This window comes from Scardinius erythrophthalmus (assembly GCF_964197995.2).
Source record: "Scardinius erythrophthalmus genome assembly, chromosome: 20".
In the NCBI taxonomy this organism is placed as follows: domain Eukaryota; kingdom Metazoa; phylum Chordata; class Actinopteri; order Cypriniformes; family Leuciscidae; genus Scardinius; species Scardinius erythrophthalmus.
The window spans coordinates 24,546,424-24,572,307 of record NC_138240.1 but is presented as its reverse complement, the minus strand read 5'-3'; the positions used below and the strand labels follow the sequence as shown (position 1 = coordinate 24,572,307).

Sequence of the window (25,884 nt, the reverse complement as noted above, 5' to 3'; positions counted from 1 at the left end):
ACGCTCCATTAAAGTGAAAGCACACTTTTGATGGACAAAATAAATATGATTACACACAAAAAGTGCCCAAAATGCACAAAATTTGCATGTCTAGTGTGTTTTAACAAGAACTGTCAGAAAAGAAAATGAAGACACAAAAATATTTATAGAAAATTTACCCATTTAACCTGGTTTTTATTATTCAGTTTGGGTGAAAGTATATGGTGTATAAGTATGAATCAGAGCTGTTTTCTTGGTTGTTTACCATTTACATGCAATTATTGTACACCTCCCCATCTTAAAAAACTTTAAGACTATCAAGTTTATTAATGACCAGCTTCTAAAAAGAAAATGTTAGTTGTCTTTGTTAAGAAATGCTCACACACACGCATGCACACACGCACGCACACGCACACGCACACACACACACACACACACACACACGACTTGTTTAAATACATTTATGTTGTTAATAAATAACAATAAATTGTTGTTGCACCAGCAAAATCTCAAAGTTTTGTTTTTCACTAGAAATTTCAAATGTCATAATTTGCCAATGCAAGAGAGTACCGGCACCTTTTTTTCCCCACTTCAAGCATATTGCATGAAAAAGTGTGGATGATGTGCCTTGTGACACTATGGTATTTAGTATGCCCATCCATCTTCCTAGACTTATTCCCACTCATTTACAGGGTCCACTTCATTTGACACAGGTTTTACGTTGGATGCCCTTTTTGAGCACTGAGAGTGCACACACACTTGCACTCCTCAATTTGGCATATCCAGTCCACCTAACCTTCATGTCTTTAAACTGTAAGGACACCCGAAGGAAACCCACGCTAACATGGGGGATCATGCAAACTCCAGAAAGGACTCCTGGCTCAGTTGGGAGTCAGACCTTCTTGCTTTGAGCCACCGTGCCGCCAAGTGCTTTATAGGTTGTACCACATCTTATTTGGACTGTGATTAACCTGACTGATAATAGTTTAATATAATATTGCAAATTATCATACAAAAGAAATATAATTTCATTGATTACCTCATGTGCACATAACAAAATGACAATAAAAGAGCATGGACTTCCCAGGATGGGGAATACATGTATGCTAACAGGGTCCTTAATCCTGTGGTCCAATGTTACCCTAGCCCTTTATCATGTGTTCAGTAGGTGCTTCATAAAAATGGGTAACATAGGACCCCGGAACATAAATATCACTCCCCATGGCATGGTGTTACTCAACAGGTTCCCAGTCACTAAAATATTTGCACATGCAGATTGTGGAGTCTGTTTTTTTTTTCACTAAGCCACTGAAGTTAGCAGACAAACCCCAACCATTTTCTCCTTTAACATTCCATCACACAAGGTTATGATAACACACCCAGAACCATAGTCAACACTTGTGTTACTAAAGGTTGTAATGGGAAAGGGAAATAATAAAGTTGATAAGTTCTTGATAAACAGCACATAAAAACACCATAAACAGCAGCTAGATTTCATGTCAGTGCATAACTTCAATAGTGCAGGAAAATATGTTGTGAAAAAGACATAAAAGCCAAGGCACTTTATATTCATGCGTTTCCTGCATTCATGTTACATTTATTATTAATATACGGAAAGTAAGTAAAGTTCTTTAAGTTAAATTTAGTAAAACTGATAAGGTTTTAGGTGCTTAAATATTATAAAATACATCATATAACCTATGTAAACAAGTAATTGTTAACTAAGCTGTTACTTTATTGCAGTTATGTTATTAGCAAACTATGCATGTGGATGATCCTACAAAAGGTAATTTTGTTCAAATAAATAAGCAATCAGGAAAACAAAACAATACTCATAATGGAGCATGCCCCGAGACTGTTTAGCCCAAATTTACACAAAGTTAAACATTTATTAAACTTTTTATTACATAAAGTACAGTTTGTTGAATCATTGTTTACTCCAGAAGTGCAATCTACAGTGTTGTACATTGTGATGCAGATAAAATATAAAAAGTTAATAAAAATAAAAAAAGTAAAAAATCTTTATATTAGAGACCTCTGGAAAATCAGAAATGTGGATCTACGCTGTCTTCGTCAGCTGATTCATAGGAATTTGTAGACATGCTTTCATAGTCGCCGCAGTCATCCTCTTTAAGGACATCCAAACTATCCCATCCAGTCACTAATTGGTGATATGCTTCCTTCACCCTTTCTTTTTCAGCCTTCAGATCATGCAGCTGCATTCGAAAACGACAGAGCAAGCCAGAATATGCATCCTCTGACAGTCCTGATGGATAGGCTTAAAAAAAGTAAATAAATATGAAAAAAACAAAAAACAGAACCATGAACACTTTTGCATTAATAATGCTGCTTAAATTGTGAGGCATTATAAATATAGGAATTCTCAAGTATTTAAAGGGTAACTCTCACCCCAAAAAGCAACTTAGGGCTTAGGGTCACCTGAAATCAGAATTGACCCCATTTACTTTGTTAGCGCATATTACTAGTCTTGTGGTGAACAATTAATCCGTGTTAATCAAGTTAATCAATTAATCAAGTTAATACACAGAAAAAAAAAACTTGTTTGCCGTGGTAATCTTTAATCAAAATCTGAAAAGTTCCTTCCGGTCTGGAATGGCGTTCCTTTTCTGATGATGTCGGTTTGACGGCTTGGGTTGAAAACGCTTAACCACTCCCCTCAAACCATTATAGTCTGCTATGAGCAGAGATGGAGAGGAGGAGCACTAAAGTGAAACCCTGCCCTCTGTTCAATATTCTGTTTCACTTGGAATATGTCACAACACTGGAGAAAAGTTGTTCGGTTCACGTGGACTTTAATCTACCCGAGACAAACTTTCGTGTAAAAGCATAATTAGAATGGAAACCACGCTTTTAAGTTTGAACCTTATTTTAGTTTTCAGTCAAATTGCCTGTTGAATGGGAGTGCTTGGGGCACGACTATGATAGCATCAAAATCGCTATTTTTAAAACACTAAGAAGGCTCGACATGAAACTTTGCTGGAAGTATCACCAGGGGCTCTACACATGAACTCCAGCATTGAGGACATTGTTTGTGTACAGAGTTTACTAAAAATAAAGATTTTGAACAACTCACTGTAGATATGTCCGCCGGCATTTTGACAGTCAAAAATTGTCGATCTCCGAATGCAACGTAACAGGGAGGAGCGTAAAGATGAAAAGCTCCTAAAGCTTAGTTCCATATAAACTCACGGATAATTTGTTGTTTTGTCATTAGTGAAAACGTCTCAGGTTACGACTGTAACCTATGTTACCTGAGAACAGGGAACGAGACACTACGTCAGAATGACGCTATGGGGAACGCCTCAGGCGTGACAGGTGTCTGAAATCAAATATCAACTCACGGCAATCATGTTGACCGGCAACAGCCCGTGAATCATCAGCTTGATTGATTAATGCGCGACCAGGATGTATAAAATGGAGCCTTGAAAACATGACAACATCCTATCGTCTGAAGGGACTGTTGCAGGCAGGCCCCGAGGCATGGCAGGAAGACGTAGTGTCTCGTTCCCTGTTCTCAGGGAACATAGGTTACAGTCGTAACCTGAGACGTTCCCTTTCGAAAGGGAACTCTACACTACGTCAGAATTTGTATTTGTTGTTTTGTTTGTTTATGAAATCTTGTGACGGTCTCATTCAATATGACAGAGCCGAACTCATCCACATTCGGGACAACTTGCCGGTTTCACAGTCATTTGTGCCAGATACATTCTCTGGTTTCCCTTGGAAACACCCAAAACACCGGCTGAGGAAGAAGAGAGGTAAGCGTGGAGGAGCATTGGTTCGGCTAAGATACCGGGGGCACAGGCTTGCCCTCCCGAGCCTCACTCTCTCCAACGTTCGCTCGTTATCAAACAAGAAGGACGAACTTACTGCCCTCATTCTTTCCCAACAGGATCTAAGAGACTGCTCTGCCATTTGCCTGACAGAAACTTGGTTGCACGAGTATATCCCTGACTCTGCGTTACAACTGGATGGCTTCACCTTTCATCGGGCAGATCGAACCAGCGAATCCCTTAAGCAGCGTGGCGGCGGTGTTTGTATTTATATTAACCGAAACTGGTGTGTGAATACCAAAACTCTATCACACAACTGTTCGCCGGACTTGGAATATCTCACAGTTAAATGCATCCCCTTTTACTCACCGAGAGAAATCTCCTCCGTCATACTGTGTGTTGTTTACATTCCACCGAGCGCTGCGATGACGTCAGCGACTCAGGAACTGGCTGATCACATCTTCGCCATGGAAAACTCCAATCCGGATTCTGTAATCCTGTTGCTGGGTGACTTTAATCATGTATCTATGAAGAAAGCTCTTCCAAGATACAAGCCTCAGATTCATACTTCTACCAGGCCGGATAAAACTTTGGACCAGTGTTACTCTCCCATTCCAGAAGCATATCAAGCTCTAATCAGAGCCCCGATTGGTGAGTCTGATCACAACACTGTATTACTTGTTCCTAAATATCGCCAGAAACTAAAAACAACTAAACCAGTGAAAAAGAGGGTCAGGTGGTACTCTCCTCCGGCCATAGACATGTTACAAGACTGTTTTGATGTCACAGACTGGAGTGTTTTTGTGCATGATGATATTGACACTTTCACTGATACTGTAATGTCTTATATAAACTTTTGTGAGTCTGTGTGTATTCCCACCAAAACTGTCATCAATTACAGTAACAACAAGCCTTGGCTTAACAAGGATGTAAGGCGTTTATGTAGGGAAAAAACGCTGCATTCAGATGTGATGATAAAGCACTTTACAGACTCCTCAAATACCAACTCAAAAAGGCTATTAAAACAGCTAAAGCCACTTACAGAGTGAAACTTGAAAATAAGCTCCAAGTCCATGACATTGTCTGGCAGGGTCTGCAGACAATTACCAACTATAAGATCAAGCATCACGTCTCAGACTGCGACCCCTCCCTCCCTGAGAAGCTAAATGATTTTTACTGCAGATTTGAGCCCAGAGTAACCCAGATTAATTCTCTGAGCCTTCCTCTAACGGGTATGGTCGATCACCCCTCCCCCCCTTTTACAATCTCAGAGCATGATGTTAGGAGGCTGCTGCACCATCAAAATATCAGGAAAGCTGCGGGGCCTGATGGTATAACACCAGCTACGTTGAGGAACTGTGCAGACCAGCTTACTCCAATATTCACTTACATCTTTAACTGGTCTCTTTCCTCCTCAACTGTACCTATCTGTTTTAAATCAGCTATGGTTATTCCAGTGCCTAAGAAGAATAACATCACCTGCCTAAATGACTACAGGCCAATTGCGCTCACATCGACTGTAATGAAGGTATTTGAGCGCTTGGTCTGCAGAAAACTAGCGCATATCACACTGGATTGTTATCAGTTTGCCTATAGGGCAAATAGGGGTGTAGATGATGCAGTGTCATTGTGCGCTCATTTTATTCTCCAATATCTTGAGTCAAAAAATACATATGCTCGCATCCTGTTCCTTGATTTTTGTTCAGCCTTCAACACCATTATCCCTATCAGGCTGTATAACTCTCTTTCAGCGATGGGTGTCGATGTTGTTCTCTGTCAATGGATTTTGAACTTTTTATCCTGTAGGAAACAATTTGTTAAAATTAATAATCATGTGTCATCAACGAGGACTCTTAATACCGGCGCCCCACAAGGGTGTGTCCTGTCCCCGCTCTTATTTTCACTTTACACTAATAATTGCACATCAAATCAAACATCAGTCAAACTGTTAAAATTTGCAGACGATACCACCATATCGTCGCTGTCCGATGAAAACCGCGTATGTCCATTTTGCCGATTTTGAGATTTTTCGACGGATAGAATGTCCAGGTTAATTTCCGTATACAGTATGCTTCACATATCTAAATGACCTATGAAAAGTTGTGAAATCATGTCATCTGATTTTCACGTATATCCATTTGGTGTCAATGCTGTCAATCACGCCGCGTATCTCCCGCCCTGTGGAGGCATCTCGCGGTCTAAGCGTCTCTGGAAGCTCAGCATTGGATAGCCGAATAACTCTGTGAGGTAAAGTATCAGGCAAACGTTTGTTTTTGACAACTGTTCAAGTTTATTATATATTCGCAATATATTCACAACTGTTATTTACCAGTAAATGGTCTAGACGAAGTAATTGTCACTGTTTATTGTGGAGATGTTAACGCACGGGTCTGTTAACTTAAGCAATACTTTTAAGGTAGTCTAATATTTTTCTGACTAATAAATTACTGAGACAGTAAAGGGTAGATTTAAATAAAGTATAACTAATTTTAAATAAAGAAAAAAAAATTTAAATAAAGAAAAAAACTAAATTTAAAAAAATAAAAATTACATTTAAATAAAGAAAAAACTAAATTTAAATAAAGAAAAATGACATTTAAATAAAGAAAAAACGAAAATTAAATAAAGAAAAAAACGAAATTTAAATAAAGAACAACGAAATTTAAATAAAGAAAAACGAAATTAAGTTAAATTAAAAACGAGATTAATTTAGATTGATAACGGGTAAAAAGGCTTATTGCCTACATGTTGGGTCCGTGTACTTTTTCGTCCATTCATTATTCTATTTCGGAATGAAAGATGAAATGTAAAAAAAAAGGTGCAGCTTTTTTTCTTTTTTTTTTTTTTTTCTTTTTTGTTTAAAAGAAAAAAACAGAAATGGCTGTATTTTTTTTGTACATATAGCCTACTTTGTTATGATTTTAGTATCATAATGATTAATAAATGCACGCACAATTATCCGTGAACTTGATTTGAAGCCTTTCATCTTGTGTGTGCAAAATTCAGAATTAAATGAATGTGCAGCAGTTTGTACAAATAGAGTCTGTAGGTCTACTATGCTGTTGAAAGTATGAAAAGTGAACAGCACGAGTAATAGGATGCACAATTTGAGACGGGTCAGACATGATTTTGACCACTTCATTAAGTTTTGTTTTGTATAAAACCTTTCTTTAAAGTGAATTTCGTTTTGTATAAATTGTAACTTAATTTTAATCATTTTTTCATCAACCATGGATTTAATAAATAAGCAAATACCGGTATATAGCAGACAATATAATCATGGAGGCGCCCGCGCGTTCACTTGCATTGCACGTTAACTGGAGCGCATCTCATTAACGAAACTCAGTGTATACCTCACACAGACATGAGAAAGACATCAAATACACAAAGCTTGAAAAGTCTTTAAACGAAATAATTCAAAACGAAAAGAAAAAGGCAACTCTCTGATTATGTATGATTATATATGATCATATAGCCTAGCCTATTTTGTGAATTGTTCATTCCCGGTTGGCACACATTTTGCTGCCCTTACAAAAGTGCCGCTCTAGGCAATTGCCTAGTTATATGGACGCGCCGGCCCTGGGGTCAGCAATGAGTGTATTGATTCATTGTCCCTTCATAGTTTGCAAGAGACATTTAATAAACTGAGCGTATTTAATAAACTGAGACGTAGGCTATTTAATAAACTGAGCGTATTCATCTGTCAATATGAAACGCGACTTGGCCATTCTAATTAATGATCGGAAGAACGCGTATCGACCACCGTTACTGTAAAATATGCATGTATGTCCATTTAAACTCGATTTTGGTCAAATGTGGATTATATCATTACACTGGCAAGAATATGGCTACATTTAAAGATGCCATACCAAGTATGACAACGCTATGTTCATATGCTTTTAAATTACGGTGTTTTTTTCACTTCCTGAAAAGTAACCGTTTTGGACATACGTGATTTTCATCGGGCAGCGACGATATTAGGCCTTATCTCTGATGGTGATGAGACTGACTATCGGGCAGAGGTTGAGCGGCTGGTGAAGTGGTGCGAGGCCAATAACTTAATCCTAAATACAACTAAAACAAAAGAAATGATTGTAGATTTCAGAAGGAAGACTGTTCAACACCTTTCCCTCTCCATCAATGATCAGGTTGTTGAGAGGGTCCCGTCCTTCCGTTTCCTGGGCACCACCATTCACCAGTCGCTCTCATGGGACCTGAACATCAGTCTCATTGTAAACAAAGCCCATCAGAGACTTTATTTCCTCCGTCAGTTACGGAAATTCGGGGTCAGCCAGAAATGCATGACTCACTTCTACCGAGCCGCCATAGAAGGCGTGCTAACATTCTCTATCCTGTCGTGGTATGGTAATGCAACCAGTCAAGGCAAGCAACAGCTTGAGAAAGTATTGAGCAGAGCATCTAAGATCATAGGCTGTAGTATGCCCTCCATAGCTTCACATTTCAACACTAGAATCATTAAGAAGGCAAGAAACATCACCAGTGACTCCTCCCACCCAGCAAATTACTTATTTAATATTTTGCCATCAGGCAAGAGGTATAGAAGCATTACCAGTAGAACATCACGCTTCAGAGACAGTACCTATCCTCAGGCCATACGTCACCTAAACATGGTCTGAGGCTAGGATACCGAATGCTTTTATATCAGTTTACTCCCAGAATGTTTTATATGAGGTTCTGTTTTCAAGCACCCTTCATCTGGTCATTCTGCTAACTAATCTCATGTGCAATATGAGGCTCTTTTGTCCGTGTATTTGTTGTTGTTGTGAAGTATGTGTGGAACATGTTGTAATGTCAGTGTATTATGTCAATTAAGCTGTATGTGAGCATACCAAGACAAATTCCTATCAACTTAGTTGAAATGGCTTAATAAATTTGAATTGAATTGAATTGAATGACGCTATGGGGAACGATATACCAACGCCACCATGCTAAGGGGAGTGCATGCCCTCAGGTCACACTGGGCTGTCAGTGACAGCATTCCCTACGGTCATAGCCCAAGCTAAAGGATACCACAGAAAAACCCCCACAGATTTAAAGGAAGGTCTACCTGGGCCAGCTCAAAGGCCTAGGACCACAATTCAAAAACTAGAAAGGGTCCCCTTCTAGGGAATGTGGCTAGGGGACCCGAGGGAACCCCAGCCAGTCACTATTCAGGGGAACGTGCCACCTGAAATGCCACCAGGCAGGCCTGACCTGGTGTCACTACATAAGACACTAAGTCTGGCCACTTCCTGTCTGTCTGAAGACAGAGCCTCTGGACACTTGCCTTTAGGTAAGGCATCCAACCCGAGAGACTGCAAAGCAGGCAGTGAACCACTCGGCCCGGATCTCAGAGACGGGATATCCTGGAGAGTATGACTCAGCATAGTGCTTTACAACCCTTGCCAGCGAGGGGAGTTTCTCTACTCGATCCACGGATCTACCCAGTGTTTGTATTTCAAAACACTGAGGAGGTCTGTGAGGACCTAGGACTGAAATGCGGGATATCCCGGAGAGTATAACTCAGCATAGTGCTTTACAACCCTTGCCAGCGAGGGGAGTTTCTCTACTCGATCCACGGATCTACCCAGTGTTTGTGTTTCAAACCACTGAGGAGGCCTGTGAGGGCCTAAGGAAGTTCATGGGAGTTCACTTACAGAGAGGCCTGCAGAGGCCTACTACCTGTTACCAGAAGACCACCTTAAGTGGAAACTCAAAATATGTTGGAACTAAACTCCAGGGAGGCCTGGAGAGGCCTACAACCTGAAAACCATGCTGAGTGAAAACACACACAGTATGAGTTAGCTCACCTTCAGGAAGGCCTGGTGAGGCCTCTGACCTGATAACCACAACATGTGGGAGCTCATATTCAGGAAGGTCTAGTGAGGCCTATAACCTAATAACCATGTTATGTGGAAGCTATATTCAGGAAGGCCTGGTGAGGCCTATAACCTGATAACCACTGTATGTGGGTGATTATACTCAGGAGAGCCTATTGAGGCCTCTGACCCTTTCGGGGGGACCAAAAACGACCCCCATGCCAGGGAGGCTATCACACTTAATGCTGAAGCCAACAACCTGTTTAGTACCTAAGGGAAGCGGCAGCCTCCACAGGACGACTAGAGAGCAGAGGAAGCCTGCACATTTACACCAACATGGTCTCCAGAACTTATTCTCAAAGTGAAAAGTTCATAATACAGAGCTCAGACAGAGAAAGGCTAAAAACAACTCTCCAATATTGAGAGGGCCCTTATTCTAAACTACTGCCTGCAATACCGTTTGCATGAAAGCCTCAGCAGGATGACTCTCGAAAGAGAGGAGGCCTGACATGCTAGAATATAACTACTGCACTCTTTTAGGGAGTGAAGCCGAACTGTATATATGGAGGCCTCAGCAGGATGACTCTCAAAGGAGAGGAAGCCTAACACATTTCTAGCAACCATAATCAAAGCTCAGGAAGCGAAGGGCTTGAAACACCTCCTCAGAGAGGGAGGGCCCACTTCTCAGACTTCAACTCAAATGCTGCTTGCATGGAGGCCTCAACAGGATGACCCTCAAAGAGAGGAAGCCTGACACATGCTAGAGTATAAACCAAAAACAGCCAACTGTATATATGGAGGCCTCAACAGGATGACTCTCTAAAGAGAGGAGGCCTGGCACCTATATCTAACCATAAACAGCCTAACTATGTATATGGTGGCCTCAGCAGGAAGACTCTCAGTGGAGAGGAGGCCTAACACAATCTAACCATAGACAGCTTAACTATGTATATGGTGGCCTCAGCAGGAAGACTCTCAGTGGAGAGGAGGCCTGACACATATCTAACCACAGACAGCTTAACTATGAATATGGTAGCCTCAGCAAGAAGACTCTCAATGGAGAGGAGGCCTGACACATATCTAACCATAGACAGCTTAACTATGTATATGGTGGCCTCAGCAGGAAGACTCTCAGTGGAGAGGAGGCCTGACACATATCTAACCATAGACAGCTTAACTATGTATATGGTGGCCTCAGCAGGAAGACTCTCAGTGAAGAGGAGGCCTAACACATATCTAACCGTAGACAGCTTAACTATGTATATGGTGGCCTCAGCAGGAAGACTCTCAGTGGAGAGGAGGCCTGACACATATCTAACCATGGACAGCTTAACTATGTAGATGGTGGCCTCAGCAGGAAGACTCTCAATGGAGAGGAGGCCTGACACATATCTAACCATAGACAGCCTAACTATGTATATGGTGGCCTCAGCAGGAAGACTCTCAGTGGAGAGGAGGCCTGACACATATCTGACCATAGACAGCTTAGCTATGTATATGGTGGCCTCAGCAGGAAGACTCTCAATGGAGAGGAGGCCTAACACATATCTAACCATAGACAGCTTAACTATGAATATGGTGGCCTCAGCAGGAAGACTCTCAGTGGAGAGGAGGCCTGACACATATCTAGGGGAGCTAGCTTGACGATAATCAGAGCTCAGGAAGCGAAGGGCCTGAAGCACCTCCTCAGAAAGGGAGGGGCCACTTCTCAGACTTCAACTCAAATGCTGCTTGCATGGAGGCCTCAACAGGATGACTCTCAAAGGGGAGGAGGCCTGACACATTTAGCTAAGAGAGCTAGCTTGTCAATAAAAAGGAGCTTCAGGGTGTGAAGGGCCTAAAGCCCCTCCTCAGAGAGAGGGGCCGCTTCTAGGACTCTACCTGCAAAGCTATTTGCATGGAGGCCTCAACTGACTAAGAGGAAGCCTAACACACATGCCTGTATATATGGAATTCTCAGCAGGATGACTCACAGCTGAAAGAAAACCTGACACACATCCCTATGATGGCCACTGTATATATGGAGGCTTCAACAGAATGACTCTCGAAGGAGAGGAGGCCTAACACATATAACTAGGCCACTTCTAAGACTCCAACTACAAAGCTGTTGGCATGGAGGCCTCAACAGGATGACTCTTGAATAAGAGGAGGCCTAACACATATGACTGTATATATATGGAGGTCTCAGCAGGATGACTCTCAATGGAGAGGAAACCAACACACATACCTATGATAACTAGCTTATTTACTACCAGAGCTCAGGGAGCGAAGGGCCTAAAGCACCTCCCCCAGAGAGGGAGGGGCCACCTCTCAGCTCCACCTGCAAAGCTGGTTGCATGGGGCCTTAATAGGATGACTCTCAAGGGAGAAGCGGCCTACCACATGCTACAGACTTAAGTCAAGTCAAGTCATCTTCATTTATATAGCGCTTTTAACAACGTAGATTATCTCAAAGCAGCTTTACAGAGATAAGCGTATAATTTAAGGTAACAGAGATTGTTTCGGCTTTACAGCATAGTTAAGTTATTTCCATCTAAAGTTAGTTTTAATTGATTTGCTTCCGTCGCAATGATCATTTGTTATTAAATTAGGGGCCGCTAAGACGACACCATTCTCTCTACACAGACTTTAAACGCGAAGATGTGAGAAACGCTGATGGCGTTCACATGAGCATTTAGAATGGGTTCTATAGTTATGTGCGTTTGAATATACGCAGTATATAAAATTTTATTTTATTTGTTGCTTTGGGGTAGGAACGCGAGACGAATTTTCCCGACAACGCCTTATCTGTAGAGTGGTAGTGGGTTCCTCCATAGGGAGAGACTAGTTGGCACTTCAGCACTGTGTTGTCATCGGTCCAGGCGAAGGTCCTCCGTCAGATCTGGATACGGCCTGGATCCGGCAGGCTGCAGGAAAACCTCGGGATAAACACAGACACTAAAATTAGCGTAGATGCCATTCTTCTCATGATGTAACGAGTACATCAGGATTTTTGGGAAGTGTTCCCGGTTCCGGCTGACCTACTATATGCAGCCTAACATTAAATTATAGAAGTCTATAATGTATTATGTGAAAGCTAGGTCAAAGAGATGTGTCTTTAATCTGGCTTTGAACTGACAGAGTGTGTCTGCTTCCCGGACAATGGTAGGAAGACTGTTCCAGAGTTTTGGTGCTAAATAGGAAAAGGATCTACCGCCAGCAGTCGATTTTGATATTCTAGGTATTATCAACTGGCCGGAATTTTGAGATCGCAATAGACGTGACGGACTATAATGCGTAAAGAGCTCGCTCAAGTACTGCGGAGCTAAACCATTCAGTGCTTTGTAAGTAATCAGCAATATTTTAAAATCGATGCGATGTTTAATAGGGAGCCAATGCAGTTTTGACAGAACTGGGCTAATATGGTCATACTTCCTGGTTCTGGTAAGAACTCGACCTGCTGCGTTTTGAACCAGCTGTAGTTTGTTTATTAAGCATGCAGGGCAACCACCCAGTAGAGCATTACAATAATCTAGCCTTGAAGGAGAGGAAGCCTGACACATGCTAGAGTACAGACCAAAACTGCCGAACTATATAGTTGGAACATGTATTTATGGAGGCCTCAGCAGAATGACTCTCCAAGGAGAGGAGGCCTGCCACAGAATGTGGGAGTTCATATTCAGGAAGGCCTGGTGAAGCCTCTGACCTGATAACCTGAACACCACATAAGTATTTTTTTTTTTTTTTTTTTGGAAAATACTCCTTGACAGTCACTCTATACAGGAGACGCGGTCTGTAAGAGAAACAAACAAAAGAAAATGTTATTTGCGCACAAAAACATTTTACAAAAAGACCAGACAGTACACCTGCAGTGTATCATTTTAATTCCTCAGAATTAAATGCAGCCAAAAACACTGGATAAGTGAAACACAGTCTGGATGGTAGGCTGAATTAAAATATCTAACTTCTTAAAGTCAGGTAAAATTCCATCATTTTAATTCCATAGAATTAAATGCAGCCATAATCACCAGACAATACTGTTTTAATATTATTAATTATGGTCTCATAATCTACACACTGCCTTGGCAAACGCGCACGGACGCACGCGCGCAGAGATATTTCTCAATGAACACTGCCAGCACCCTCAGGAGCTGGCTGTGAATGCCTCGCACCCAACAGTATTATTTCACAGATCGCGTGCACCATAGGGCTCGAATGCTGACCCTCCTTTTTCCTCGAAAAAAAGGGTCAGACGAGAGCGGAGCGTTTCTTCAAATGAAACACGCTCACAGTTTGCACAAGAGGCTCTCTCGAGAGCCGTGCGTCCTCTTAATGCCTCTTCAAAGCGATATTCTCTTAAACAGACAAACAGTCCCTGAAGACGAAAAGATGTTGTCATGTTTTCAAGGCTCCATTTTATACATCCTGGTCGCGCGTTAATCAATCAAGCTGATGATTCACGGGCTGTTGCCGGTCAACATGATTGCCGTGAGTTGATATTTGATTTCAGACACCTGTCACGCCTGAGGCGTTCCCCATAGCGTCATTCTGACGTAGTGTAGAGTTCCCTTTCGAAAGGGAATCAATATTGACCTTGTATTTGAAAAAGGATCCATAAGAAACAATACTAAAATTCAGAGTCAGTTAATTCATATTCGGAGATCAACTATTTTTGACTGAAAAAATACGGGCAAACGGAAACACAGTGAGTTGCTCAAAATCTTTATTTTTAGTAAACTCTGTGTACACAAACAATGTTCTCAATGCATGAGTTCATGTGTAGAGCCCCTGGTGATACTTCCAGCGAAGTTTCATGTTGTTTCGAGCTCTTAGTGTTTTAAAAATTATTTTATACGATTTTTGATGCTATCATAGTCGTGCCCCATTCACTCCCATTCACAAGGCAATTAGAAAACGAAAATATGGTCAAACTTAAAAGTGGCGTTTTCATCCTAATTATGATTTTAAACGAAAGTTTGCCTCAGGTAGATTAACAAGACCCTAGACCCTAGATTGCATTTTGCGAGAGTTACCCTTTAAGAAGTTACCTAACAATGTATATCAATTAGGGATGCAAATTATCGATTAATTCATTTATCATTAATTGACTGACCTTATCGATCAATTAACAATTAACTGATAAGCGGACATTTTCCTGAGAATGTAAATTTCTCACGGTATGAATAGTGTCTTTAACATAAAAATCTAAATATTGCTTATATAGGCTACTGAAAAATGCATGTTATATTGCTCAATTGATGTTTTATTATAACAGTTGAGATACGGTACAGATAATGGTATTTATGTAGTTTAACAAAATAAATTATGCACATAAAATTAAAATACATAAAAAATAATTGTGCACTGGCTCACCTGTTGCATGTGAATCATTAAGCAACATAAAATAAATTTTAAATAAAAATCTACATGGGTAGGCTTAGCCTACAATATTAAGCCTACATATTATAATCTATCTGGTAAACTACTTGTATGAAAAACTTGAAACATTAGCAGCAGCAATTATAATCCTCCTTGGTCTGAGAAAGGTAACAGTAAGATTACTAGACTTGGAAACTTCAAATATAGAACTGAACACAACTAAAATCATCCCTGAGGAAGGTTACAGTAAAATTAGAGGGCGTCCCTTGTTTACACTGTCAGTGAAATGTGACCAAATTTCGATTTTTTGCTCACATGTGACACAGATCCGATATGTTTATGACAGTGTAAAGGCCCTTTCACACCGGATGCGTAACGAAAAAGCGAAACGAAAAAGCGAATAGTTCGTGTGCGAATAGTTCGCATCAAAACCATTCACATCAGCCGCGATGCGAATTTGCGACGTCTGTGACGTTCAGAGAGCTTCAACATTCCAAAACTTTCGCGCGAATCGCGCCGACAGCTGAGAAAACATGGACACTTCATCATCATCATCATCATCCAGTCATAGTCATAGCATCCAGTGAAGACGAGCTTTTCATTTTATTTAAAAGACAGAAAAGAAGGTTTTGGGTGCACCCAATCTTACAGAACAGAAAGTCTGAAGGGGAGTATGCTTATGTGCAGTTTTTTTTTGCGTCTTCAACAGTGCGTTTTGTAATGTAACTACACATTACATGTAACACACGAAGTAAGTTAAAAATCATTCGACTAGAAATATCACACAAAGAATGTATAGTATAGCCTACTAAAAGCAGCCCTAAATAGTCTCACTGCATTTTGTTACGTGTTCAAAGTAAACACGGTCTCTGTCTCTATCTTTGACGATAATAGTGTTAGCTTTCTATCCCAAATGTAGTTTGGCCTGCTAGCCTACACAGCACAGGACTATCACACAACACACTCACAGTCGTGATAACCGGTTGGTTGGCAATGCTACGCCACACATTGTCTTTCAAATCGTTGTCCTTGTAGTATGTGAATTGGCTGAAGCCTATTCTGTCGCCGCAAAAGTAAAAAAAAAATCGACATCGAAGCGAAAAAAATAAAAGTCGTTTTTTCGCCTCAGCACATTCGCGTTCGGTGTGGAAGCGCTCATTACACAAACAGCTGATCAAAAAATAAACCCATCGCGCGAATTATTCGTGCGTCAAAATCGCGTCCAGTGTGAAAGGGCCTTTAACAGGAAAAAAACGCATGCATTCGGATATATCGAGATCGGTTTCAGGCCTCATTCGTATGTGAAAATAAATCGGATATGTGCCAATGTGACTGTCAGATAGATTTTCTGAGGCATTAGGCGACGTCTCCACGGTTTAATGACGAGAGAAACCCACGCGCATTTGCAAAGGGACGGATGACCCGACGAAACATTGTGTCGTCGTAGGAGAGGGATGTGGACAAACGTTGACACAACATATTGTTGTACACAACAAAATTTCGGACCCACTGCTCCTCGTTAAAGACAAAATATTAAAAGCCAGTATGCTCCCACCAGTCCTGAGATCTCTCTCACACACATTAACTTAAGCATATGCGCAATGATGGCACTTTTCGTCCTCCTTCGCCTCAAATTTGAAATGCTCCCACACTCCACTCTGTTTTGACCCCCTCATGTTTGGTTTCTTTTTTACCGCCTCAGGTTTGTGTCGGGTCTCTTGCCGCCCGTGAGAATCTCGTGTCACGTTCGCAATGTTCAATTAGCCGACAATTAATTTAATTGAGTAAATTCTTGTCGACAATTAATCGATAATCGATTAACCGTTTACATCCCTAATATCAATACACCAAATTTGCCACGCCTGTCAAAATTCTTTAGTAAACCCAAATGAGAAGCACAATTATTATCATTTAATAATCAATGATTTCAGAGAAAACAAAAACACTTACTCTTAGTAGTTAGGGCATCTGACAACGCATCAGTCTGATCGTTTATATCTTGGACACTTCTGCAGATGTGATCCCAGTGTCTCTTCATCTCCTCCACAAGAATAGCCTCTTCTTCCTCAAGTCTCTGTACTTGCATCAGCTTGTCAAATACCTTTTTTTTCATGGCCAGTGAAGCATCATCAACTGAAATTGAAAATGAACTCGGTATGTAACAAGCCAAAAAAAAAAAAGGTATCATGCACTGTTTTTTACAAGTTTATCAATTAAATAAATATTTTACATAAATTAAGGTCATACCCATTTCCCATGGCCAGATAGGCGTTTCCGCAGCAAGCAAGTCATCCGCGGAATTCAAAGTTTTGGTACTTGTTGGAAGAGAATTGTAGTGGGATATTGCATCGGACAACTTCTTCTCTTCGACAATCCGTCGTCGGACTTTGTGCCGCTGCTTGTTGCGATCTGGATCATATACAACAAAAGAAAAATTGACAGAGCTAGTGATTATAACATCCCCTTTGAAAGCAATTATGATGATCTAAATAAGAAACAACGGATTAGGGGTGTGACGAGACACTTATCTCACGAGATGAGACACGAGATTGGGTTCACGAGAACAAGACAAGATTTTTGCACAATATTTTATTGAAATCCTCAGTAACCAAATTCATGACTGGAAAAATAGTCTGCAGGTGCATTTTGAATTGTTTTAACTGATAATCTTCTAATGAATGTCATTTCAAGACATAACACAAGACATTTCCTCCGCAATCGTCATGCAATCAGTAAACTGTGATTCCTGTTGCACTGTTATGGCTCGTTTCCACTGAGCGGCTCGATATGTTACAGTACAGTACGGGTCGGTAAACCATGAATCATCTAGCGTTTCCACTGCCAGCAGTACCCTTACTCAATAAGCATGGTGTAGCCTATGCCGAAAAGAAGCGATCAGCTTAATTTTCGCGTGAAGAAGAAAGCGACAAACAACATTGGACAACAATAAAATGAAATGTTATAAAACACCACACTGCCTCTTTTCGTTTTCATTTAAAGGAACACTTTGACTTTTTGGGACTTTAGCTTATTCACCGTATCCCCCAGAGTTAGAGAAGTCCATACATAACCTTTTCATATCCGTGTGTGCTTTCAAGTCTGTTTGACGCACCCACCGCTAGCCTAGCTTAGCACAAAGACTGGATGTAAATGGCTACAGCTAGCATACTAATCCCAATGTGACAAAATAATGCCAACATTTTCCTATTTACATGTTGTGATTTGTATAGTCACAGTGTGTACAAATAACAAGGTCACAAGAGACACAGCCATTTTTTAAACGTTTAAATACTTGGAACTATTTTCTCAGAAGGCGAAGCACTGCTACTTGGGCGGAGTGATTAGCCCAGCACCCGAGAACAAGACAAGATAAAGAAATCTTAAACATTATAGCCACACAAATGTGGTTCAGGCAACGTGTATTCATTATATTCACTGCACTGCACTGCAACAAAATATAAAATACAACCCTGCCTCTTTGTTTAAATATAATATAAAAATATTAAACATTTTAATAAGGTCCAGGCAATATGTGTGTTTGTACTAAACAACAGATGTTGCAGTAAACAACATTACAGATCATCTTCACTGTAATAAAATTTTAAATACAAAACTCAACCCAGTCTCTTTTTTTGAAATTTCAGTTTTATCAATATTAGCCATTATAAAAGTATAAGTAAAAGGTACAAGAAGCTATACAATGAGAAATAAAGCAAACAAATCAGTCAACTCTAGTCTAACCTTACAACGGTAAAGTTAAATAGCTTAAATATATAGTTATGAAACTTCACTTAGCCCTCAGCCAAAACGATTGGTCAGGGAACACATTATAGATTCACGAGACCAAATATCGCCCTTTAGGTCTACACAAGACAAATTATATCTCATGTTTAACCACTACAAAGACGTCAGAGTCAGCGGTAAACGTCAGAACGACTAGCCGAGGAAAGGCTGTTCCAGGTGGGGTACATGAGCGCAGAGCGCCCGGTGATTGCCTGGATCTCACAACCTGGATCTCACAACCTGGATCAAATTTTCATAAATCTTTATAAATAAACCACAGATTTGAGCTTTAAACAACTACATTCTCACCTGAAAAACTCTTAAAACTACATTTCGTGACACAGTAACAGTAGTATTATATTTCAACTGTATATTACAAAATGGCACTTCTTATGTTGTCATTCCGCTTGTAGCACGCGCAAGTGCCGATTCTCTGTCAAACAATCAACGTCCTGCAGTGAGTCTAGCTCCACCCTTTAGTACCGTACCACTGTGCTAGGTACCCCAACGGAAGGGTAACTAAAAAGTGGTACACTACGGTTCGGCATTTTGGTACCATTCAAAACTTTTGACATTGGAAACGGAAATAATTGCGTACCATACCGTACTGTAGCGTACCGCTCAGTGTAAACGAGCCATTAGCGACAGCAGCTCGTGTTGGATGAGCAGAGCAGACTTTACAATAGTTTACAATGGTTTTTATTTTATTTTATTTTAAACAGCCAAACGACAGTGGAGGCATGTAATGAGAATGTAACTGTGGCACATTCTATGCTTATTTCATCTTGTCACATTTTAGTCACGCGAGATCTTGTGGCATGAGATCTCGTCACACCCCTACATTGCATTTTATTTACCTGTAAGGCGATACAAATCTCTTTTTTTCTGCTGAATGCCCAAATACAACCCTTCAATCTGATGCTGCAACCCCTCTGGATCGTTGGTTCTATTGCCATCGGGAACTGTTTAAAATAGCATATTAGACTACTGAATCAGGACATTAACTAAGCATTAAGCAAGAACAGTATTTTAAGATTTAAAATACTTCAAATAAATTATAATATTTAATTTATATAAAAACTATAAAAATATGGAAAACAAAAATTGAGAATGCACCTTGAGTTGCCCATCGCTTAACGTCGCACACCCATTGCTGCAACTCTTCTTTGGACTTAACAGCCTCGATATCATCTTTGCCTTCCTTCATCTTTTGCCCAGTCTTAAACATAGGTGAGATTATGCACTTAACTGAATATGACTGTTTAAAAAGAAATGAACAGTAAATGTATGGTTTAAAACAACACTGTTTTAAAGGTGTGGTACCTTGATATACCGCCTAGACAAGTAAACGTGCAAGTTCTTCTTCTTTCTTTCATTCCATCCTTTGGCATGAAGGGTGATCATATCCACTGGTGCTAAACAGAAAAAAACACAGCTTTTATACACACATAAATAAATAAATAAATAAAACCTTAAATGCCTATTCACTGGCCATTAATATTCCAAGCTTAAAGGAATAGTCCATTTCAAAATGAAAATTCTGTCACCATTTACTCTCCCTCAAGTTGTATGGAAGTTGTTCAAGTTGTTCACCCTCAATTTTTTTCTTCAAGAGAACACAAAATATATTTTTAGGAATGTTGGTAACCACACAGATAATGGACCCCATTGACTTCCATAGTAGGACAAAAATACTATGGAAGTCAATGGGGTTCATCAACTATCTGGTTACCAACATTCTTCAAAATGTATTTTTTTTTTTTTTTTTTTGTGTTCAGCAGAAGAAAGAAATCATACAGCATTAAAACAACTTGAGGGTGAGTAAATTATGAAAAAAGCATCATTTTGAAATGGACTATTCCTTTACACACTTTATGAAAAGCTAAACAACTAAAATGAGCACAAATATAAAATAAAATAATACTAAATGGAATACTAAATTCCAATAGGGTCCTTACACCATAGGTGCTCAGCCCGAATTACTTCAATTTCCTATAATTTTCAGCCAAAATGCATTTTTAAATTTGACTATGAAATTTTAAATTCTATTGTCTAAATCTACGGACATATACTTTGTTGTAAGAGCAACACGTGATAGAAAACTGTTAACTTGTTCTACTTCTTCACCTATAGTAGTGCCTGCTCCCGTTTGGTTTTTACCACTGCACTGGACCTATAAAACAAACCGGCATAATTTAACAGACAGAACAAGATTAAAGTGAAAATGAGTACCCAGAAATGAGTACCAGTACATAAATGTAAAAAATTATTATTATTATATAAAGACCTTGTACTATTTCATGTTGTTTAAAACAATCGATCAACGATTACCTTTACACAACTGCAGGTAAAAAAAAAAAAAAAAAAAAAAAAATCCTGTACATTATCAGTACTTGCACAAACATTATTAAAGTTTACAATAGGTCCCATGACCTTCATCCAGCATGTAGGTATATTACTGATGAAGGTCATGGGACCTAAACGTTGTAAATAGGCTATTTTGATACGTGTGCAAGTACTGATAGTGTGCAGGATTTTTTTGTTTCATGTCATTTAAAACAGAGTTACCTCACAGCTGGTAGAGTGTCCCTTTGCGTGCATAATAGAAAGAAAAGGCTTCATCTCTGTTAACGGCTGCAGACATGGAACTGCCTGTGCAACCTTTTTTAAGTAGGGCCAATATCGACACATGATGTCTGTGCAAAAGAATATGCAGTTTGTTTTTGAGGCCACTTCTTTTTGCAAAAACATTGGATAAGCAAATATTTCACCCCTCTGCATGTTCAGTCCTTTAAGCAAGATGTTGTGTCTGCAAACTGCCACCTCCAACCCTTTCTCATCCAATTTATTGCTGGACTTCTTTGAGGTCTCCCTGGCAGCAGCCCATGTGGATTGTCCACATTTGCCTCTCCCTTGTACCTGTAAGATAGTAGTAATAATAATAATAATAATAATAATAATAAACAGCATTATCAGTAAAGAGTAATATTTCAGTAGCCTGGCAAGCCAGACCTACATCAAGATGTTAGGTCTGGAAACTCACCATAGACCCGGTTTAATCCGAGGGGCGGGATAAACGGCTGTCTTTCAAATTCCCTCTGCATGCAATAGGACAGCGCTTCAACCAACCAGAGCGTTTTCCCAACAGCGGAGCTTAGTTGATAGATTCAACTTTTGCCATATCTGGCCGGCAAAACGACGAACACATCTTCCTTTTTTAAGAATGACTTAAGTGCCGTTCTTTGCTCTTTTCTCAAAGAAAAACTTAACTCCAAGTCCTCCAGAGTCGCGGCCAAAGCCGATTCGAAAGACTGTTGTTCTCCATCAGCAGCCGTCATTCTTTGTTTTCAAGTGGCAGCCGTTGCAACTCTGTCGTCATATGTTAAGCCCGCCCCCGCCTACTCTATACACGACGTGATTGGCCTGACCCAATTTAGGTTTTTGCAGCTAGAGGGTCTATTGAGAGTTGCTAGACCCACCTGGCTGCGAAATACATTTTGCTTCCGCTAGGGTGCGTCTAGATTTCTAGGCTAATATTTCAGTTAAACAACAAAAATACTAATAAAATTATGGAAGCATACTGGGTTGGTCTTTTGCTGAATTAAATCAACAAATGTTGCTACATCTTCATCCTTGGCAATGAAAACTCCATCATAGAAAGGCTGCTCCTCTACTCTATATTAATTACAGTGGAACAAATTGGATGATAAGCCAATACACTAACATAAACATGTATATAAATATTTGATATACTGGCGACCTACAATCCAATCCAAATAAGTTACAATGACAACCCTGAACAATAAAAAAATTGGATTGAATAAATACTTCATTTTTAAGGAATACATACCATTTATGTTGATGAGATGTACTAATCGGCCAGCACTTACAGACATGTTTTGAGGCACACAATCACAAATATTTTGAGGTTCTTGGATGGGTAACAAACATGCTAAAGAAAAAAAGAACATAATTAAAATATGACTTAGACTTTTAGACTTGTGTATTCATAAATATGTTTTTCTTACCTTGCTCACATAATGTGTGTTGGCCATTGATGTCCTTTACAACACTTGATGGAGGGATAGGTTTAAAGAAATTTTCTAAAAAATAATCTCTGTTATGCAAAGGAAGGTATTGGTGAGTTGACACATCACAGTTGTTGCAGTAATGTGGTTTTGGCAAACAGTCCTTGCACCTTATCACTGCTGCCTTCACTCTGCAGTGATCACAAGATATGCAATAAAACTTAATTGAGGCGAGCGAGCAATCCAAGAGTTTTTGTCTTGCTTCTATCCAATGGTTTTCAGACACCATTTGTCTTACAGTCCAGTTGTGAGATGCAGACATACTTTTCTCAGCATCATGGATAAGAGCATCATGGAGCTGCTGTAACTGTATATCTTGAAAGCCAAAAGTCATATATAAGAAAACAAATGGTCATAATCTAATTGTACAAAAAATTTACAAGATAGAAGTCTTTTGTAACTTACCAATAGCAGACTGTGCATTGATGCCTATATCTGAAGAATCCTCATTCATACAATTCTCAGCAGCACTTGTATTTACTAGAATAAGTTACAAAAATGTGTCAGTAAAACCATTCCATTATTTTTGAATGTTTTTTTTTTTTTAACTCTACAAAATGGACACAATCAGCTTACCAGGATCAATCAAAGTTTGGTTGCTTGTTAATGGACGGACCACTGAAGCTTTGGATTTACCTGTACACCAGTGTAAAAGTGATAAGCCTCTATAAGATTTTTGAAAACAAGAACATTAAGAGAAAATAAACATGATATTGTCACTTAACGTTACCCCCTTTTTCTTGTTTGGCTTCTCGTTTTGAATATACCAAAATACCTCTTTTGTCTCTTTTTTTCCATCTGATCATTGGAACGTCTTTCTTTTTCTTTTTAGGTCGTGATTTAAGAGCAGTCTCCTCCTATCCATAAGAACTATGTTATCAGTATAAAATGCTACAAAACGAACAGTATCATCATTATTCTTAAACAGTTTAAAAGACCATTTACTTCCTGCAACTCTTGCAAATCAGCCATGATTTCATCGGTGTCAAGTTCTAATTCCTTTTCCATGTCCTCTGCAGTTGGATCAGACAAATCATTGGAGGCCATTATTAAAGAATGCTTACCCCAGAGAATGTCTAATAGGAAGACGGGCTCTGCTTACCCCGGGTTTTTCTGAAGCGGAAGTCGTCATTGTTTTATAGCAGTGCATTAAATATATTTGTTGTCTTATTTGCTCAAATATCCAAAGGAAAACTCTACAGTAGTGTTTTCGCAACTTTAAAAAGAGGGAAAAAAATAAAGAAATTAATAAAAGCAGTCAGAAGGATGTCATTTTTGGATGACACCCTCACAGCAGCATTTACAATTTTTTGTGTGTGTGTGTGTGTGGTGCAATGTAATATAATACAAAGTATAGTGTTATAAATGTGGGAAAAAAAGAAAATATAAAAAACTTTGCAGGATTTACGATGCTGATCGTAGCCTACTCATTTGCTTACATTCACTGATAACAAAAGAATATACAAATATTCTGAGATCAATTACATTTGAGCAGTTCGCCTCTAGGCTATTTGTATGTTCAAAATCTCCCAGTTTTAATTGCATGAAATGTCCCAAATGTGCACTAATGGGAGAGAAGCAAGCTTACTGAAAACAGAACAGATCAATTGATATGTGGTCAATATAACATTTTATGTAACGTTACCAGGGTTAATTGAAGCTGGGAGTCCACTGCCCACTCGTAAACTTTCTGTACGTTTCACCGAGTAGGCTACATAATAACAATCACCTGACTGAAACGTGAAGTCGTAACGTTCAGGCAAAATTTGTTCTTAATGCTTTCGATATCTTATTTTATATTCGGCTTAAAGTTAACTCATAACTTACTCGATAGACAACAGAGACACAGCTATACAAATGAATAAAATTGGGCTCGCCGTTCAAAAATAGTTTGCCAACTAGTTTTGTGGGGTTTGGTACGTAATCAACACGGCCATTATTGCGCGATTCCCTGCCGTTCAATTTCAGTAAAAGACAGAAAACTAAAACATACAAATGGATTTTTTTAGAATTTATTGTTCCATTTGCGAGGCAATGCCATACTCTTTCGGTAAACACGTAAATTACCTCGGCGACTCTTTCGGTAAACACGTAAGTTAAGTTACCTCGGCGAAGTGCGATCCAGAGCCTATGCTCATCGGACGTCTATCCTCAGTCACGCAGCCTGGGCACCTCAGAAGAGTTTAAATAATTCATAATTGATATTAAAATGAATGTGTCTACGTCGGAGTCCTCACATATTGGAGATCGTCGCTTTTATAACCTTTAATAAACACGCATCTGGAGCAGAGAATAATTGATACCACTGAGCGCCTCCAGTGGACGTTTCACCCGAAAAGTGCAGTACCTGGAGGTACGTTTTTCAGGTTTTGCAAAAATGTAGCCAGAGTAACGTATTTCCAATGAGACTGTGCTTTGATTGGTTTCATAATAGTTCTAACTGGTATGAAAATATTGATTGAAAACCTTTATACCATCATCATTCACATTGCTTCTATTCACATACGATCAGCTCTAGAGTTCAAACAAAATCATTACACAATAAAATACACTTTATTTTATCACTACCAACTTTACATAGATATGCTCACTTGTAAGTATGTTTGATGCAATTTTTTAATTTGCATTATTACTTTAATTATTAAAGTTAAAAAAAATAAAAATTCAGTAGCCTATAAGGAGACTGTATGAAAGATGTGACAAAGAGAATGAATCAGTGATCCAAGGAGGTCCTCTTTCAGTTGGCATCAGGTAACATTACACTGTAAAAAGTGAATAGCTGGACCAACTTAAAAAAATACTTCAATTGGTAACACCTAAAAAAATTAAGTTTACTCAACTTAAATTATAACATTTTTCACAATAATTTAAGTTGAGAAAACTTAATTTCTTTAGGTGTTACCAACTGAAGTAATTTTTTTTAAGTTGATCCAACTGTTCACTTTTTACAGTGTAGACTGGAGTCAGTTTGGTACCAGGATCCTCCCTGACAAAGTAAAAATAACAATTTATTGACAAGCGAGATGAATGTACAGACATGATATTACCAGGAATTCTCAACTC

The 25,884-nt window shown here is 39.4% G+C and overlaps 1 protein-coding gene across 13 annotated transcripts; it reads right to left on the bottom strand.

Moving 5' to 3' along the window:
• Window positions 1–1,545: 1,545 nt before the first annotated feature.
• LOC308680197 (uncharacterized protein) lies at window positions 1,546–25,788 on the bottom strand. Of its 13 annotated transcripts, XM_081348197.1 has the most exons (16): window positions 23,924–25,788; window positions 23,767–23,834; window positions 23,597–23,678; window positions 23,398–23,457; window positions 23,227–23,301; window positions 23,086–23,136; window positions 22,762–22,952; window positions 21,777–22,685; window positions 21,302–21,652; window positions 20,861–20,906; window positions 20,057–20,148; window positions 19,850–19,952; window positions 19,591–19,695; window positions 17,198–17,359; window positions 16,901–17,083; window positions 12,944–13,364 (listed from the first exon to the last, which is right to left on the bottom strand). In XM_081348197.1, the coding sequence occupies exons 8-16, from the start codon at window positions 21,777–21,779 to the stop codon at window positions 13,342–13,344; spliced, it is 1,068 nt and encodes a 355-aa protein (XP_081204323.1). In that variant the 5' UTR covers window positions 21,780–22,685; window positions 22,762–22,952; window positions 23,086–23,136; window positions 23,227–23,301; window positions 23,398–23,457; window positions 23,597–23,678; window positions 23,767–23,834; window positions 23,924–25,788; the 3' UTR covers window positions 12,944–13,341. The 13 variants fall into 13 exon arrangements, with proteins under 13 accessions (XP_081204329.1, XP_081204330.1, XP_081204328.1 ...); XM_081348203.1 differs by lacking the exon at window positions 12,944–13,364 and adding an exon at window positions 1,546–2,257 and having other exon boundaries at window positions 22,762–23,136; window positions 23,398–23,486; XM_081348204.1 differs by lacking the exon at window positions 12,944–13,364 and adding an exon at window positions 1,546–2,257 and having other exon boundaries at window positions 22,762–23,136.
• Window positions 25,789–25,884: the final 96 nt, after the last annotated feature.

What these genes read in the sequence shown, in the direction of transcription:
- LOC308680197 (XM_081348195.1), bottom strand. An exon ending in TGTCTAGGCGGTATATCAAG is followed by an intron (nt 19,953 to 20,056) that starts GTACCACACCTT and finishes CCTATGTTTAAG; the next exon opens with ACTGGGCAAAAGATGAAGGA. An exon ending in AGATGCCCTAACTACTAAGA is followed by an intron (nt 2,258 to 16,900) that starts GTAAGTGTTTTT and finishes ACTTTTTTTAAG; the next exon opens with CCTATCCATCAGGACTGTCA.